Source organism: Salmo salar, chromosome 06, assembly GCF_965601325.2.
Source record: "Salmo salar chromosome 06, fSalSal1, whole genome shotgun sequence".
NCBI lineage: Eukaryota > Metazoa > Chordata > Actinopteri > Salmoniformes > Salmonidae > Salmo > Salmo salar.
Window position 1 is genome coordinate 1,502,024 of NC_138296.1, and position 17,977 is coordinate 1,520,000.

At 43.4% G+C, this 17,977-nt stretch overlaps 2 protein-coding genes across 3 annotated transcripts in view; one reads left to right on the forward strand and one right to left on the reverse strand.

Annotated features, from left to right (window-relative positions):
- Positions 1 to 1,038: 1,038 nt before the first annotated feature.
- Positions 1,039 to 7,239, forward strand: LOC145850144 (suppressor of cytokine signaling 1). The gene is made up of 3 exons (XM_082976220.1): positions 1,039 to 1,321; positions 4,391 to 4,752; positions 6,315 to 7,239. Exons 2-3 carry the CDS (start codon positions 4,447 to 4,449, stop codon positions 6,687 to 6,689), a joined length of 681 nt encoding a protein of 226 aa, XP_082832346.1. The 5' UTR covers positions 1,039 to 1,321; positions 4,391 to 4,446; the 3' UTR covers positions 6,690 to 7,239.
- Positions 7,240 to 17,125: 9,886 nt separating this feature from the next.
- LOC106594088 (protein CLEC16A) overlaps positions 17,126 to 17,977 on the reverse strand; it is an 87,691-nt gene continuing 86,839 nt past the window's right edge. For both annotated transcript variants that reach the window (XM_082976222.1, XM_082976221.1), the window contains exon 23: positions 17,126 to 17,977. This exon is cut by the window's right edge and continues 4,155 nt beyond it. The gene's annotated coding sequence lies outside the window, so the exon portion shown is untranslated.

Consider the following 17,977-nt stretch of genomic DNA (forward strand, 5'->3'; position numbering starts at 1 on the left):
TGCACCCCCACAGCAACTCGTCCAAGCCCCCACCATTTCTCCTTCACCCAAATCCAGATAGCTGATGTTCTGAAAGAGCTGCAAAATCTGGATCCCTACAAATCAGCCGGGCTAGACAATCTGGACCCTGTCTTCCTAAAATGAGAACTTGTTCTGAACTAGACTACCTGGTTAAATAAAGGTGAAATAAAATAATAAATAAAAAAACTATGTCTGAAACTCCACGGGGAGTGGAGTGGCAGCACGGTGTTGTGAGGGTCTGATAACAGTCCCCCCCCGGCAAGGAATTTAGAACAATTTAAGTAAAAAATACTTTAAAGCATTATGTAGGTAGTTTTTAAGGGTATCTGTACTTTACTATTTATATTTTGGTTAACTTTTGCTTTTATTTCACTACATTCCTAAAGAAAAGAATGTACATTTTACTTAATACATTTTCCCTGACACTCAAAATATATATACACTACTACGCAAACCAGACTGCACCATTTTTTTTTTTTTTTTTTTAATTGTATTTACAGATAGCCAGGCGCACACTCCAAAACGTTTGAAATGATTTATACTTTTACTTTTGATACTTAAGTATATTTAAAAAAAAAACCAAATACTTTTAGACTTTTACTCAAGTAGACGATTTCGGGTCATGACAGTTTAAATTAAGAGATTATGCAAATGTGTGTTCCGATACTATCGCCCACTTCTCAGAATGTGGTAATTAGTCTATTATGGGGAGAAACATCTGATAAAACTGAAACCGACGTGGATTCCTGCTTCACAACGAGTCAAGTGTTTGAAAGTAAATAGACTGTTTTTTTTTTTCTTTCTTTCTGTGAAGCGACAGTTTTACTATACATTTTGAATGGAAGTGAAACCCTCCAGAGGGAAGCTAGAAGAGAGAGAGAGAGACTCTACAGTTGAGCGCTGGTGGTGAGACACCCCTGGTGGTGGAGAGTTACTGAGGAGGTCAGAGAGAAGGATTTCTCAGAAACGGTGTTCATATTAAAACGAAAGTGAAACGGATCTTTTTACAGGAATCTCTGTGTAGTTGTGTTGGTGTAGTTTATGGGCTGAACGTTTATTTAGCTCCTTACCAAACACCATGATGATCAAACCAACAAGGACAGAGAGAGAGAGAGGACGTGAAAAACTATGTGGATATATATACTATAAAGTCAGATTACCGCGTCTTGTCTCGACTATTTTGGAAGTGTATTGATGATCAACAACAGGATTAATACCGATGTAAAAAACGGATTCTGCTTCGGAAAATATAAAAAGTGCATCAGGAAAAAAAATTACATTGCACCCGTTTTGCAAAACGGTAAGAATATTTGAACATTGTCTATTGTGGATTTTACTGTTTTGTTTCGCAACATTGATTATTGTGCAATTGAATTGTGCCGTAACAAAGCAGCCTGACAACACCCCATTTCGTACATAATAAATGACATATTGTCATTAAAATATTTTTGGGACTAGACAACAGTCAACGTGAACAACAGTATAACATATACTCATTAAAAACATAGCTTTATAGCGGTAAAGTCGGGGCCAGTGAAACACAGTTAACAAACTAAGTCTTTTGCCGCTTACAGCTACTACTGATATCTACTGTTATATCTACTAATAATATCTACTGTTATATCTACTAATAATATCTACTACATCTACCACATCTACTACTGATATCTACTGTTTTTTCTATCTACTTATATCTACTACATCTACCACATCTACTGCTAATATCTACTGTTACATCTATCTACTAATATCTACTGTTACATCTACTACTAATATCTACTGTTATATCTATCTACTGATATCTACTGTTATATCTATCTACTGATATCTACTGTTACATCTACTACTAATATCTACTGTTATATCTACTACTAATATCTACTGTTACATCTACTACTAATATCTACTGTTATATCTACTACTAATATCTACTGTTATATCTATCTACTGATATCTACTGTTATATCTACTACTAATATCTACTGTTATATCTATCTACTGATATCTACTGTTATATCTACTACTAATATCTACTGATACATCTATCTACTAATATCTACTGTTATATCTACTACTAATATCTACTGTTATATCTACTACTAATATCTACTGATATCTACTGATATATCTATCTACTAATATCTACTGATATATCTATCTACTAATATCTACTGTTATATCTACTACTAATATCTACTGTTATATCTATCTACTGATATCTACTGTTATATCTATCTACTGATATCTACTGTTATATCTATCTACTGATATCTACTGTTATATCTACTACTAATATCTACTGTTATATCTACTACTAATATCTACTGTTATATCTATCTACTGATATCTACTGTTATATCTATCTACTAATATCTACTGTTATATCTACTACTAATATCTACTGATACATCTACTACTGATATCTACTGTTATATCTATCTACTGATATCTACTGATATCTACTGTATAGTTAACTGTGAACAGCTTTTTGAATTGTGATCCTAGTTAGGACAGGGATGGCTAAATCAATGTCCATTTACTTAGCTGGGATGGAGGAACACTTATAATCCACACTTGTAGTCTAGTGGTTAGAGAGCGTTGGGTCAATAACCGAAAGGTTACTGGATCAAATCCCAGAGCTGACAAGGTATAAAAATCTGTCGTTCTGCCCCCTGAACAAGACAGTTAACCCCACTGATCCCCGGTAGGCCGTTATTGTAAATAAGAATTTGTTCTTAACTGACTTTTTACTAGTTAAATAAAAGTTAACATTTTTAAAGCAGGTAGGCAGACCAGTAGACAGACAGGTAGACAGACGGGTAGGCAGACAGGTAGACAGACCAGTAGACAGACAGGTAGGCAGACAGGTAAACAGCTGTGATGTTATCTGATGTTGTTTTAGGTCACATAATAAGTCATTTATAGAAAGACATCAGTTTTCTAGCCTCAGCATTTTGGGGCCTTTAGGCTGGGTATCTGTAAAGCCCTTTGTGACCACTAGGATACTACGACTTATATATTTATATATTTTTGATTGAACTCATGGTGGTAACTAATTGTAGACATCATTAGGCAGGTTTCCATTGAGCCAGGTTTAATTCGACACACACAAAAAACCCATGTTGAGAGAGAGAGAGAGAGAGAGAGAGAGACAGAGACAGAGACAGAGAGAGATAGTAGAGAGACAGAGACAGAGAGAGAGAGGGAGAGAAAGCGGTGTCATGGAAACGGAAGAGATGAGAGACATTTTCTGAAGGTCAACAACATTTTTATCTGTTGGACAGGGGGAGGATTTTTTCTGTCTTACTTTCTTTATTTACAAAAAAACTTTAACAAAAAAAAATTATGATGGAAACTGTGTTTTTTATCGAATAAATGAATTGCTTCGCTTTGCTTTTCTGGTTGGCTGGCAGGTTTTCACCAATTTACAGGAGTGCAAGTAAATTATTGCAATCTATCCATGCTCCAGACAAATATGACAAGACAAGCAGTCATTGTATCATCTAAACCTCTTGTGAAATATATTTTTACATAAACTCCAAAAATATAGTATTTTCAGCTGTTTGAAGCTGGTGAACAAAACCCCCGAAAGTAGAAGTTACAAAAAAGTACATTTTTAAAGAAGGTGAAACATAGAAATAACACACATAGAACAGATCTACGGCTTCTTAGACTTGCCGTCAATGAGAATGACAGATCTATAATTCACATTTCTTACGTATTGCAGCATTAAATGGAAACGGCACCATAGCAGGCAATTGTCCTATTTATTTTCTAAATGTAAAACTTTCTAAATGTTGATTTAAAAAAGATATCTATAATAATAATCACTGGACAAGTTAATGGAAACAGATCCTATCAGCAGCAGTAGTGGTGGTATAATGGTCTCTCTCTCTCTGTCTCTCTCTCTCTCTCTGTCTCTCTCTGTCTCTCTCTCTCTCTCTGTCTCTCTCTCTCTCTCTCTCTGTCTCTGTCTCTCTCTCTCTCTCTCTCTATCTCTCTGTCTCTCTCTCTCTCTCTCTCTCTCTCTGTCTCTCTCTCTGTCTGTCTCTCTCTCCCCCTCTGTCTCTGTTTCTCTCTCTGTCTCTGTCTCTCTCTCTCTGTCTCTCTCTCTCTGTGTGTCTTTCTCTCTGTCTTTCTCTCTGTCTCTCTCTCTCTCTCTCTGTCTCTCTCTCTCTCTGTCTCTCTCTCTCTCTCTGTCTCTCTGTCTCTGTCTCTCTGTCTCTGTCTCTGTCTCTCTCTCTCTCTCTCTCTCTCTCTCTCTCTCTCTCTCTCTGTCAGGATGCCAGGGTAACATAGCTCCTATCATCAGTAGTAGTAGTAGTGGTATAATGGTCTCTCTCTCTCTCTCTCTCTCTCTCTCTCTCAGGATGCCAGGGAACTGTGTAGCGATGGGAGAGGGTTGGGACCGCTCTCCCCTGTAGGATGGTCGCTCACAGCACCGTGGAAGAACAAGACACAACATCAGCACCTTCATCATCATCATCATCAGCCTCATCCTCATCCTCATCAGTCTCCCAGTCACACCGTCAGCACCCATCCAAACAGTGTGTGGCGTCCCCTATCCCAGTACCAGACTTGTTAGACCAGCAGCCCCCTCTTCCCCTCCTGGACCCAGTGCCTACCCACTTTCCTCCATTCCGCTGCCAAGTAGACTTCCTGATAATCACCCGGACGGCCTCCATGTTGGAACGTTCCGGTTTCTACTGGGGCCCCCTAGGTGTGGAGGAGGTAATTACACAATCAATTTATCTATCGTCCCCTCAGAGCCTGGTTCCTCTCTACCCCTCAGAGCCTGGTTCCTCTCTACCCCTCAGAGCCTGGTTCCTCTCTACCCCTCAGAGCCTGGTTCCTCTCTACCCCTCAGAGCCTGGTTCCTCTCTACCCCTCATAGCCTGGTTCCTCTCTACCCAGTACAGCCAGAAGAGGACTGGCCACCCCTCATAGCCTGGTTCCTCTCTACCCAGTACAGCCAGAAGAGGACTGGCCACCCCTCATAGCCTGGTTCCTCTCTACCCAGTACAGCCAGAAGAGGACTAGCCACCCCTCATAGCCTGGTTCCTCTCTAGGTTTCTTCCTAGGTTCTGGCCTTTCTAGGGAGTTTTTCCTAGCCACCGTGCTTCTACACCTGCATTGCTTGCTTGTTTGGGGGGTTTTAGGCTGGGTTTCTGTACAACACTTTGAGATATCAGCTGATGTAAATAAGAAAAGGGCTTTATAAAAAATAATTTTGATCGAATGTTATTTATATAACCTTTTTCACATCAATAATTGTCAGAAATTAACTTTAGAGTAAAGGAACATCGATAGCTGTCATGAATGAAATAACTGCATATAGGGATTTCAATACAACTCGATTACATGAAGATAAAGGAGAAGTCGTTTTATTTTACAACCAAATGTTTTGATGTTAATGGAAGGGTCCACACACCTTTTTTGTTTGTTGTTGTTATGATTTCACATGTTTTTGAGAAACTCACCCCCCCCCCTCAAAAAAAACTGCAAATCACTTCCTTATCCTCGTTGTGTATTATTAGGGTCCTGGGGGGAAAATCACTTCCTTATCCTCGTTGTGTATTATTAGGGTCCTGGGGGGAAAATCACTTCCTTATCCTCGTTGTGTATTATTAGGGTCCTGGGGGGAAAATCACTTCCTTATCCTCGTTGTGTATTATTAGGGTCCTGGGGGGAAAATCACTTCCTTATCCTCGTTGTGTATTATTAGGGTCCTGGGGGGAAAATCACTTCCTTATCCTCGTTGTGTATTATTAGGGTCCTGGGGGGAAAATCACTTCCTTATCCTCGTTGTGTATTATTAGGGTCCTGGGGGGAAAACATTAACAAAAGCTCAACACCATCTAAACATGTGCTTTTAGGAAAGGAGAAAAGCTCTTAGTATAATGACTCAGGCCTTTAAGATGTTTTACAAATTAAACTCTATTCTTTATATTCCCTTTTTGTTTGCGACTTGTCATTTTACATCAAAATGTTTTTGGGATTTGGTTGTATAAATAAATAAATAAATAAATAAATACTTCTCCTTTGAACCTGAAGTATTTAACCTATTTGAGAACTTGACATATTAAATCAGGAATTATTAAATTTATTACATAACATTACATTTCTAAGTGTTTTAAAATATTTCAAATGTTACTGTTATCATCTGGAATCAAACGAACATCTTGTTTTAAACACATGTTATTATTTCAACCCCTTAAAATGAAAAATAAAATAAAATGAAATTCATTATTGATCGATTTTGATATTGATTCTTGTCCTCTGTCGTCCCGCAGGCTCACAGTCGACTGAAGGACGTCGCCACGGGAACGTTCTTGATCCGGGATAGTCGTCAGAAAGATGTCTTCTTCACGTTGTCCTATCGGGCGGACGGCGGACCAGTCAGCGTACGCATCATCTATAAGGGACAGCGGTTCAGCCTGGCAGGAAGTGAGCACTCCTTCCCCTGCCTCTTCCTCTTGCTGGAACACTACATAAATTCCTCTAAGAAAAGTCTGACTGTCCCGTACAGGAAACAACGTCCGACGCTCCAGGAACTGTGCAGGAAACAGGTCGTGGAGTCGTGCAGCGGCGACGTGGAACGGGTCGCGAGGGTACCAGTCAACCCAGTCCTGAAACACTTCCTGTTAGAGTTCCCGTACAGCATATGATGTCACGGGGGGGGACGCCGTTGAGGCGGGACTTGTCTAACGGAGAGTTGAGTTTCAGGACTATCAAATGATTCGGATCGGGACGGTACTTAAGAATTTTGGGTCGGTTGCTTTTGAAACTAGAAACTGGGTCGTGGTTAGAAAACGAGATCAGAGTTCAAAACTTCACCCTATTCTCTAAACGGAGCACTACTCGACAGGGTCATACAGGTCACACTCGGTCTTGGTTTGGGTTTATCCGGGTTGGTGGTCGGTCCCTGGGGGGATTTTAATAAGGACCGTATGTGGACCACAACAACAATAACAACAGGTTCTGGAGCGGCTGCATTAAAGAACCACCAGGGGTGGTTGTGTTCTGATCCGGGGTTGCTGACCGCGTGAGGTGGACGGTATGGTTAGTGGACTGGTTCTGCCGTTGTAGGCAGGGCCGGGTGGTTCGCTGTAGCACAACGAATGAACCACAACATCAATACTTTACTGACAATGTTTACAATGTTGTTTACAATCTTTACAACGACCAGGAATGTTTACGCTACACAATATCACAGTACTGTATGTATAACTGTGTACTCTCTGATACTAACGGATATAACTGTGTACTATGTAGTACTAACGAATATAACTGTGTACTCTCTGGTACTAATACCATATCTGCTGTGCAGACTCTCTCTCTCTCTTCTAGGAGTGTTTTAATGGAAAATAAATACAGCGTTTATATTTCAGCCTTGTCTTCCTGTCGGTCTGTGTGTTGCTGTTAGACAATATTTGAATTCTCTCTCATCCCTCCTGGGACCAGAACCCGGACCAACGCTGGGTCAATTGTGCGCCGCCCTATTGGACTCCCAAATCACGGCCGGGTTGTGATACAGCCTGGAATCGAACCAGGGTCTGAAGGGACGTCTCTAGCACTGATAATGCAGCGCCTTAGACCGATGCTCCACTCGGGAGCACCCCCCCCGAGTGAAGACCAATCACAGATCTAGTTTATAAAGCAGGAAGTAGTGACCTACACACAGTTAAACACAACCAAACGGAGGTCAACTCACAGAGTCAGACAGACAGACAGACAGACAGACAGACAGACAGACAGACAGACAGACAGACAGACAGACAAGCAGACAAGCAGACAGACAGACAGACAGACAGACAGACAGACAGACAGACAGACAGACAGACAAGCAGACAGACAGACAGACAGACAGACAGACAGACAGACAGACAGACAGACAGACAGACAGACAGACAGACAGACAGACAGACAGACAGACAGACAGACAGACAGACAGACAGACAGACAAGCAGACAGACAGACAGACAGACAGACAGACAGACAGACAGACAGACAGACAGACAGACAGACAGACAGACAGACAGACAAGCAGACAGACAGACAGACAGACAGACAGACAAGCAGACAGACAGACAGACAGACAGACAGACAGACAGACAGACAGACAGACAGACAGACAGACAGACAGACCAGGAGTGTGTGTGTGTGGTTGCTGTGACAACGCAGTAGGTAACCGCAGTGACACATCAATGTGACAGGTGGGCTGAGCTTTGATAGTAAACGCTCTGTGGGTGGTGTGTGTGTGTGGTCTATTACCAGAAAACGTAGGGAAGTGAAGACTCAGAAGGTGTGTCAGTAAAATATGTTACTGTAAGCGGGGGGGGTGCTAGAATGTCTCGCCATGTGGGTGGTGTGTGTGGTGTGTGTGTGTGTGTGTGTGTGTGTGTGTGTGTGTGTGTGTGTGTGTGTGTGTGTGGTGTGTGTGTGTGTGTGTGTGTGTGTGTGTGTGTGTGTGTGTGTGTGTGTGTGTGTGTGTGTGTGTGTGTGGTTAGTCAGAACAGCTAGTGATGACTAATAAAGGTGAAAGGTTGAAAAAGCTTCGTGTAAATCTGATAGTAAACGACGAGCAGGGGAAACAACAACCCTGATGATTACAGAGATGATTATTACAGACAGGGAAACAACAACCCTGATGATTACAGAGATGATTATTACAGACAGGGAAACAACAACCCTGATGATTACAGAGATGATTATTACAGACAGGGAAACAACAACCCTGATGATTACAGAGATGATTATTACAGACAGGGAAACAACAACCCTGATGATTACAGAGATGATTATTACAGACAGGGGAACAACAACCCTGATGATTACAGAGATGATTATTACAGACAGGGAAACAACAACCCTGATGATTACAGAGATGATTATTACAGACAGGGAAACAACAACCCTGATGATTACAGAGATGATTATTACAGACAGGGGAACAACAACCCTGATGATTACAGAGATGATTATTACAGACAGGGGAACAACAACCCTGATGATTACAGAGATGATTATTACAGACAGGGGAACAACAACCCTGATGATTACAGAGATGATTATTACAGACAGGGAAACAACAACCCTGATGATTACAGAGATGATTATTACAGACAGGGGAACAACAACCCTGATGATTACAGAGATGATTATTACAGACAGGGAAACAACAACCCTGATGATTACAGAGATGATTATTACAGACAGGGAAACAACAACCCTGATGATTACAGAGATGATTATTACAGACAGGGGAACAACAACCCTGATGATTACAGAGATGATTATTACAGACAGGGAAACAACAACCCTGATGATTACAGAGATGATTATTACAGACAGGGAAACAACAACTTACAAGAATATGCAGCTTTGACGTGGAATTTCGTCAACAGACTGTGTGTGTGTGTGTGTGTGTGTGTGTGTCTGTGTGTGTGTGTGTGTGTGTGTGTGTGTGTGTGTGTGTGTGTGTGTGTGTGTGTGTGTGTGTGTGTGTGTGTGTGTGTGTTTCATTCATAGTATTTCACGTTTAGAGAAGTGAAGAGTTTCAGGTGTTTGACAGAGTCTGTGACTGATTTCTGTGGAAGTCTATATATATATATACACACACACACATACTCAGTATTATTTAATCTATGGTTTCCAAAAAAGAGCCTTGTTCTCTCTCTGTCTGACATTATAATGAGGAAATACAAACCCGTGACAAGTCACTGATGTAGAAGCCTGCTGGCTGTTTATACCTGGGATTTCCCTGACGGAGTCATTAACACAGCTCTCTTTCTCTCCGTCTCCCCTCCTCTCCTCTCTCCGTCTCCTCTCCTCTCTCCTTCTCCCCTCCTCTCCTCTCTCCTTCTCCCCTCCTCTCCTCTCTCCTTCTCCCCTCCTCTCCTCTCTCCTTCTCCCCTCCTCTCCTCTCTCCTTCTCCCCTCCTCTCCTCTCTCCTTCTCCCCTCCTCTCCTCTCTCCTTCTCCCCTCCTCTCCTCTCTCCGTCTCCCCTCCTCTCCTCTCTCCGTCTCCTCTCCTCTGTCCGTCTCCTCTCCTTTCCTCTCTCCTTCTCCCCTCCTCTCCTCTCTCCGTCTCCCCTCCTTTCCTCTCTCCGTCTCCTCTCCTTTCCTCTCTCCTCCTCTCCTTTCCTCTCTCCGTCTCCTCTCCTTTCCTCTCTCCGTCTCCCCTCCATTCTTCTGTCCGTCTCCCCTCCTTTCCTCTCTCCTTCTCCGTCTCCTTTCCTCTCTCTGTCTCCTCTCCTTTCCTCTGTCCGTCTCCTCTCCTTTCCTCTCTCCGTCTCCCCTCCTTTCCTCTGTCCGTCTCCCCTCCTTTCCTCTCCGTCTCCTCTCCTTTCCTCTGTCCATCTCCTCTCCTTTCCTCTCTCTGTCTCCTCAGCTATGTCTGTCTCCTTTCTCTCCGTCTCCTTTCCTCTCTCTGTCTCCTCAGCTATGTAGGCCTGTCTTACCAATTCAATAATATTGGGCTTGTTCCAACATCGAAGCCGACGTGGCTTCAGGCAACTTGTTTTGTCATCATAACTACACATTATTATTTGGTAGATCAGTCAGTTGAGTAACAATTTACCCAAAATGCATCACACCATGACATGATCTGGAACGCGAGCCCTCTTTAAGAGCTGTGGTTAGACACACATCACACACACATCACACACACTCAGCAGCCTTCAATTACCAGGAACACACACACACACACACACACACACACGTTTCCCTGAAGAGACTAAGATAGACCAGAACACACAGTCGGTGACAGACCACATGACAACACAGTTTCTGTCTCTTTCCATCCCTCTCTGCTCTGATGTACAGTTCACTCTCCTCCTCGTCTTCATCTCTCTCCTCCTCCTCATCTTAATGTCTCTCCTCCTCCTCATCTTAATGTCTCTCCTCCTCCTCATCTTAATGTCTCTCCTCCTCCTCATCTTAATGTCTCTCCTCCTCCTCATCTTAATGTCTCTCCTCCTCGTCTTAATGTCTCTCCTCCTCATCTTAATGTCTCTCCTCCTCATCTTAATGTCTCTCCTCCTCGTCTTAATGTCTCTCCTCCTCGTCTTAATGTCTCTCCTCCTCATCTTAATGTCTCTCCTCCTCATCTTAATGTCTCTCCTCCTCCTCATCTTAATGTCTCTCCTCCTCGTCTTAATGTCTCTCCTCCTCGTCTTAATGTCTCTCCTCCTCATCTTAATGTCTCTCCTCCTCATCTTAATGTCTCTCCTCCTCATCTTAATGTCTCTCCTCCTCATCTTAATGTCTCTCCTCCTCATCTTAATGTCTCTCCTCCTCATCTTAATGTCTCTCCTCCTCATCTTAATGTCTCTCCTCCTCCTCATCTTAATGTCTCTCCTCCTCCTCATCTTAATGTCTCTCCTCCTCCTCATCTTAATGTCTCTCCTCCTCGTCTTAATGTCTCTCCTCCTCGTCTTAATGTCTCTCCTCCTCATCTTAATGTCTCTCCTCCTCGTCTTAATGTCTCTCCTCCTCGTCTTAATGTCTCTCCTCCTCGTCTTAATGTCTCTCCTCCTCCTCATCTTAATGTCTCTCCTCCTCCTCGTCTTAATGTCTCTCCTCCTCCTCATCTTAATGTCTCTCCTCCTCGTCTTAATGTCTCTCCTCCTCGTCTTAATGTCTCTCCTCCTCCTCATCTTAATGTCTCTCCTCCTCGTCTTAATGTCTCTCCTCCTCATCTTAATGTCTCTCCTCCTCGTCTTAATGTCTCTCCTCCTCATCTTAATGTCTCTCCTCCTCCTCATCTTAATGTCTCTCCTCCTCCTCATCTTAATGTCTCTCCTCCTCCTCATCTTAATGTCTCTCCTCCTACTCATCTTAATGTCTCTCCTCCTCATCTTAATGTCTCTCCTCCTCCTCATCTTAATGTCTCTCCTCCTCGTCTTAATGTCTCTCCTCCTCGTCTTAATGTCTCTCCTCCTCGTCTTAATGTCTCTCCTCCTCATCTTAATGTCTCTCCTCCTCCTCATCTTAATGTCTCTCCTCCTCCTCGTCTTAATGTCTCTCCTCCTCATCTTAATGTCTCTCCTCCTCGTCTTAATGTCTCTCCTCCTCCTCATCTTAATGTCTCTCCTCCTCCTCGTCTTAATGTCTCTCCTCCTCCTCATCTTAATGTCTCCTCCTCCTCGTCTTAATGTCTCTCCTCCTCATCTTAATGTCTCTCCTCCTCATCTTAATGTCTCTCCTCCTCCTCGTCTTAATGTCTCTCCTCCTCCTCATCTTAATGTCTCTCCTCCTCCTCATCTTAATGTCTCCTCCTCCTCGTCTTAATGTCTCTCCTCCTCATCTTAATGTCTCTCCTCCTCGTCTTAATGTCTCTCCTCCTCATCTTAATGTCTCTCCTCCTCATCTTAATGTCTCTCCTCCTCGTCTTAATGTCTCTCCTCCTCCTCGTCTTAATGTCTCTCCTCCTCCTCATCTTAATGTCTCTCCTCCTCCTCATCTTAATGTCTCTCCTCCTCCTCATCTTAATGTCTCCTCCTCCTCGTCTTAATGTCTCTCCTCCTCATCATCTTAATGTCTCTCCTCCTCGTCTTAATGTCTCTCCTCCTCATCTTAATGTCTCTCCTCCTCGTCTTAATGTCTCTCCTCCTCCTCATCTTAATGTCTCTACTCCTCCTCATCTTAATGTCTCTCCTCCTCCTCGTCTTAATGTCTCTCCTCCTCCTCGTCTTAATGTCTCTCCTCCTCATCTTAATGTCTCTCCTCCTCATCTTAATGTCTCTCCTCCTCGTCTTAATGTCTCTCCTCCTCCTCATCTTAATGTCTCTCCTCCTCCTCGTCTTAATGTCTCTCCTCCTCCTCATCTTAATGTCTCTCTTCGTCGTCTTAATGTCTCTCCTCCTCCTCATCTTAATGTCTCTCCTCCTCATCTTAATGTCTCTCTTCCTCGTCTTAATGTCTCTCCTCCTCCTCATCTTAATGTCTCTCCTCCTCATCTTAATGTATCTCCTCCTCGTCTTAATGTCTCTCCTCCTCATCTTAATGTCTCTCCTCCTCATCTTAATGTCTCTCCTCCTCATCTTAATGTCTCTCCTCCTCGTCTTAATGTCTCTCCTCCTCCTCGTCTTAATGTCTCTCCTCCTCGTCTTAATGTCTCTCCTCCTCGTCTTAATGTCTCTCCTCCTCATCTTAATGTCTCTCCTCCTCATCTTAATGTCTCTCCTCCTCATCTTAATGTCTCTCCTCCTCCTCGTCTTAATGTCTCTCCTCCTCGTCTAATAACCAACAGGTCTAATAACCAGCAGGTCTAATAACCAGCAGTTCTACAGGTCTAATAACCAGCAGGTCTAATAACCAGCAGGTCTAATAACCAGCAGGTCTAATAACCAGCAGGATAACCAGCAGGTCTAATAACCAGCAGGTCTAATAACCAGCAGGTCTAATAACCAGCAGGTCTACAGGTCTAATAACCAGCAGGTCTAATAACCAGCAGGTCTAATAACCAGCAGGCCTAATAACCAGCAGGTCTAATAACCAACAGGTCTACAGGTCTAATAACCAGCAGGTCTAATAACCAACAGGTCTAATAACCAGCAGGTCTAATAACCAGCAGGTCTACAGGTCTAATAACCAGCAGGTCTAATAACCAGCGGGTCTAATAACCAGCAGGTCTACAGGTCTAATAACCAGCAGGTCTAATAACCAGCGGGTCTAATAACCAGCAGGTCTAATAACCAACAGGTCTAATAACCAGCAGGTCTAATAACCAGCAGGTCTAATAACCAGCAGGTCTACAGGTCTAATAACCAGCAGGTCTAATAACCAACAGGTCTAATAACCAGCAGGTCTAATAACCAGCAGGTCTACAGGTCTAATAACCAACAGGTCTAATAACCAGCAGGTCTAATAACCAGCAGGTCTAATAACCAACAGGTCTAATAACCAGCAGGTTTAATAACCAGCAGGTCTAATAACCAACAGGTCTAATAACCAGCAGGTCTACAGGTTTAATAACCAGCAGGTCTAATAACCAACAGGTCTAATAACCAGCAGGTCTAATAACCAGCAGGTCTACAGGTCTAATAACCAACAGGTCTAATAACCAGCAGGTCTAATAACCAACAGGTCTAATAACCAGCAGGTCTACAGGTCTAATAACCAGCAGGTCTAATAACCAGCAGGTCTAATAACCAACAGGTCTAATAACCAGCAGGTCTACAGGTCTAATAACCACCAGGTCTAATAACCAGCAGGTTTAATAACCAACAGGTCTAATAACCAACAGGTCTAATAACCAGCAGGTCTAATAACCAGCAGGTCTAATAACCAGCGGGTCTAATAACCAGCAGGTGTAATAACCAGCGGGTCTAATAACCAGCGGGTCTAATAACCAGCAGGTCTAATAACCAGCGGGTCTAATAACCAGCAGGTCTACAGGTCTAATAACCAGCAGGTCTAATAACCAGCGGGTCTAATAACCAGCAGGTCTAATAACCAGCAGGTCTAATAAGCAGCAGGTCTAATAACCAGCGGGTCTAATAACCAGCAGGTCTAATAACCAGCGGGTCTAATAACCAGCAGGTCTAATAACCAGCAGGTCTACAGGTCTAATAACCAGCAGGTCTAATAACCAGCAGGTCTAATAACCAGCAGGTCTAATAACCAGCAGGTCTACAGGTCTAATAACCAGCGGGTCTAATAACCAGCGGGTCTAATAACCAGCAGGTCTACAGGTCTAATAACCAGCGGGTCTAATAACCAGCGGGTCTAATAACCAGCAGGTCTACAGGTCTAATAACCAGCAGGTCTAATAACCAGCAGGTCTAATAACCAGCAGGTCTAATAACCAGCAGGTCTAATAACCAGCGGGTCTAATAACCAGCGGGTCTAATAACCAGCGGGTCTAATAACCAGCAGGTCTAATAACCAACAGGTCTAATAACCAACAGGTCTAATAACCAACAGGTCTAATAACCAGCAGGTCTAATAACCAGCAGGTCTAATAACCAGCAGGTCTAATAACCAGCGGGTCTAATAACCAGCAGGATAACCAGCAGGTCTAATAACCAGCGGGTCTAATAACCAGCAGGTCTAATAACCAGCGGGTCTAATAACCAGCGGGTCTAATAACCAGCGGGTCTAATAACCTACGGGTCTAATAACCAGCAGGTCTAATAACCAGCAGGTCTAATAACCAGCAGGTCTAATAACCAGCGGGTCTAATAACCAACAGGTCTAATAACCAGCAGGTCTAATAACCAACAGGTCTAATAACCAACAGGTCTAATAACCAGCAGGTCTAATAACCAGCAGGTCTAATAACCAGCAGGATAACCAGCAGGTCTAATAACCAGCAGGTCTAATAACCAGCAGGTCTAATAACCAGCAGGTCTAATAACCAGCGGGTCTAATAACCAGCGGGTCTAATAACCAGCAGGTCTAATAACCAGCGGGTCTAATAACCAGCAGGTCTAATAACACCACAGTACAGCAGGTCTAATAACCAGCAGGTCTAATAACCAGCGGGTCTAATAACCAGCAGGTCTAATAACCAGCAGGTCTAATAACCAGCAGGTCTAATAACCAGCGGGTCTAATAACCAGCGGGTCTAATAACCTGCGGGTCTAATAACCAGCGGGTCTAATAACCAGCGGGTCTAATAACCAGCGGGTCTAATAACCAGCAGGTCTAATAACCAACAGGTCTAATAACCAACAGGTCTAATAACCAGCAGGTCTAATAACCAGCAGGTCTAATAACCAGCAGGTCTAATAACCAGCGGGTCTAATAACCAGCAGGTCTAATAACACCACAGTACAGCAGGTCTAATAACCAGCAGGTCTAATAACCAGCGGGTCTAATAACCAGCAGGTCTAATAACCAGCAGGTCTAATAACCAGCAGGTCTAATAACCAGCGGGTCTAATAACCAGCAGGTCTAATAACACCACAGTACAGCAGGTCTAATAACCAGCAGGTCTAATAACCAGCGGGTCTAATAACCAGCAGGTCTAATAACCAGCAGGTCTAATAACACCACAGTACAGCAGGTCTAATAACCAGCAGGTCTAATAACCAGCGGGTCTAATAACCAGCAGGTCTAATAACCAGCGGGTCTAATAACCAGCAGGATAACCAGCAGGTCTAATAACCAGCAGGCAGCAGGTCTATTAACCAGCGGGTCTAATAACCAGCGGGTCTAATAACCAGCAGGTCTAATAACCACCAGGTCTAATAACCAACAGGTCTACAGGTCTAATAACCAGCAGGTCTACAGGTCTAATAACCAGCGGGTCTAATAACCAGCAGGTCTAATAACCAACAGGTCTACAGGTCTAATAACCAGCAGGTCTAATAACCAACAGGTCTACAGGTCTAATAACCAGCAGGTCTACAGGTTAACCAGCAGGTCTACAGGTCTAATAACCAGCAGGTCTACAGGTCTAATAACCAGCAGGTCTACAGGTCTAATAACCAGCAGGTCTACAGGTCTAATAACCAGCAGGTCTACAGGTCTAATAACCAGCAGGTCTACAGGTCTAATAACCAGCAGGTCTAATAACCAGCAGGTCTACAGGTCTAATAACCAGCAGGTTTAATAACCAGCGGGTCTAATAACCAGCGGGTCTAATAACCAGCAGGTCTAATAACCAGCAGGTCTACAGGTCTAATAACCAGCAGGTCTACAGGTCTAATAACCAGCAGGTCTAATAACCAGCAGGTCTAATAACCAGCAGGTCTAATAACCAGCAGGTCTACAGGTCTAATAACCAACAGGTCTAATAACCAGCAGGTCTAATAACCAACAGGTCTACAGGTCTAATAACCAACAGGTCTAATAACCAACAGGTCTAATAACCAGCGGGTCTAATAACCACCAGGTCTAATAACCAACAGGTCTAATAACCAACGGGTCTAATAACCAGCAGGTCTAATAACCAACAGGTCTAATAACCAGCGGGCCTAATAACCAGCGGGTCTAATAACCAGCAGGTCTAATAACCAGCGGGCCTAATAACCAGCGGGTCTAATAACCAGCAGGTCTAATAACCAGCGGGTCTAATAACCAGCAGGTCTAATAACACCACAGTACAGCAGGTCTAATAACCAGCAGGTCTAATAACACCACAGTACAGCAGGTTTAAGTCAGTAGATTAATTTATTGCAGATGTTTAATACATTTCTTTGTTGGTAATTTAGCATTAATTACAGGTTTAAAAGCTGATAGCATTTACAGAGCATACAAACATACTGAAACACTAGAGCTGGACTTTACTAAGCAGGGAGCATATTTACACTGTGGGGCTGAGAGAGAGACAGGGGAGAGAGAGAGAGAGAGAGAGAGAGAGAAAGGGGGGGAGGAGGAGAGAGAGAGAGAGAGAGAGAGAGAGAGAGAGAGAGAGAGAGAGAGAGGGAGGGAGAAGAGAGGGGGGGAGGAGGAGAGAGAGAGAGAGAGAGAGAGAGAGAGACAGAGAGAGAGGGATGGAGAGAGGAGGACAACATCGTTTGAATGTGATCTTTGCTCCAGTCATTAAACAGAATCACTCACAACTTATTGATCCGTTTTTCTTTGTATTATCGATTACATTTTGTTCATGAACACCCCCCCCCCCCCCCTCTATCGATTAGCTCTTTAGATTCCTGCCGTTAGAAAGGGTCGGTAGATGGACTGGTCCGAGGACGACAGGTGAAGTGGGCCACCTTGACACAGAGGTCAGTTTGGAGTTGACCTCTGTACAGTGTTCAGGTTAAAAGCAGAAGACTGTACGCTGATCCTAGATCTGTGTGCCTAAAGGGAAATGTCTGAATTACATTTCAGCCGAACTGCTGTGCTCTCTCACAGAAGCACGGAAAACGCTACCACCAAACCAATGATTCAGACTTATCGCTCTGATGGTAGAGAACAGGACTGGGGGGGGGGGGTTAGTAACCTAATCCTATCATGACTTATCCCTCTGATGGTAGAGAACAGGACTGGGGGGGTTAGTAACC

Coding starts and splice junctions, on each gene's coding strand:
- LOC145850144 (XM_082976220.1), top strand. CDS start 4,447: ATGGTCGCTCACAGCACCGTGGAAGAACAAGACACAACATCAGCACCT. Junction 4,753..6,314: donor GCCCCCTAGGTGTGGAGGAG/GTAATTACACAA, acceptor GTCGTCCCGCAG/GCTCACAGTCGACTGAAGGA.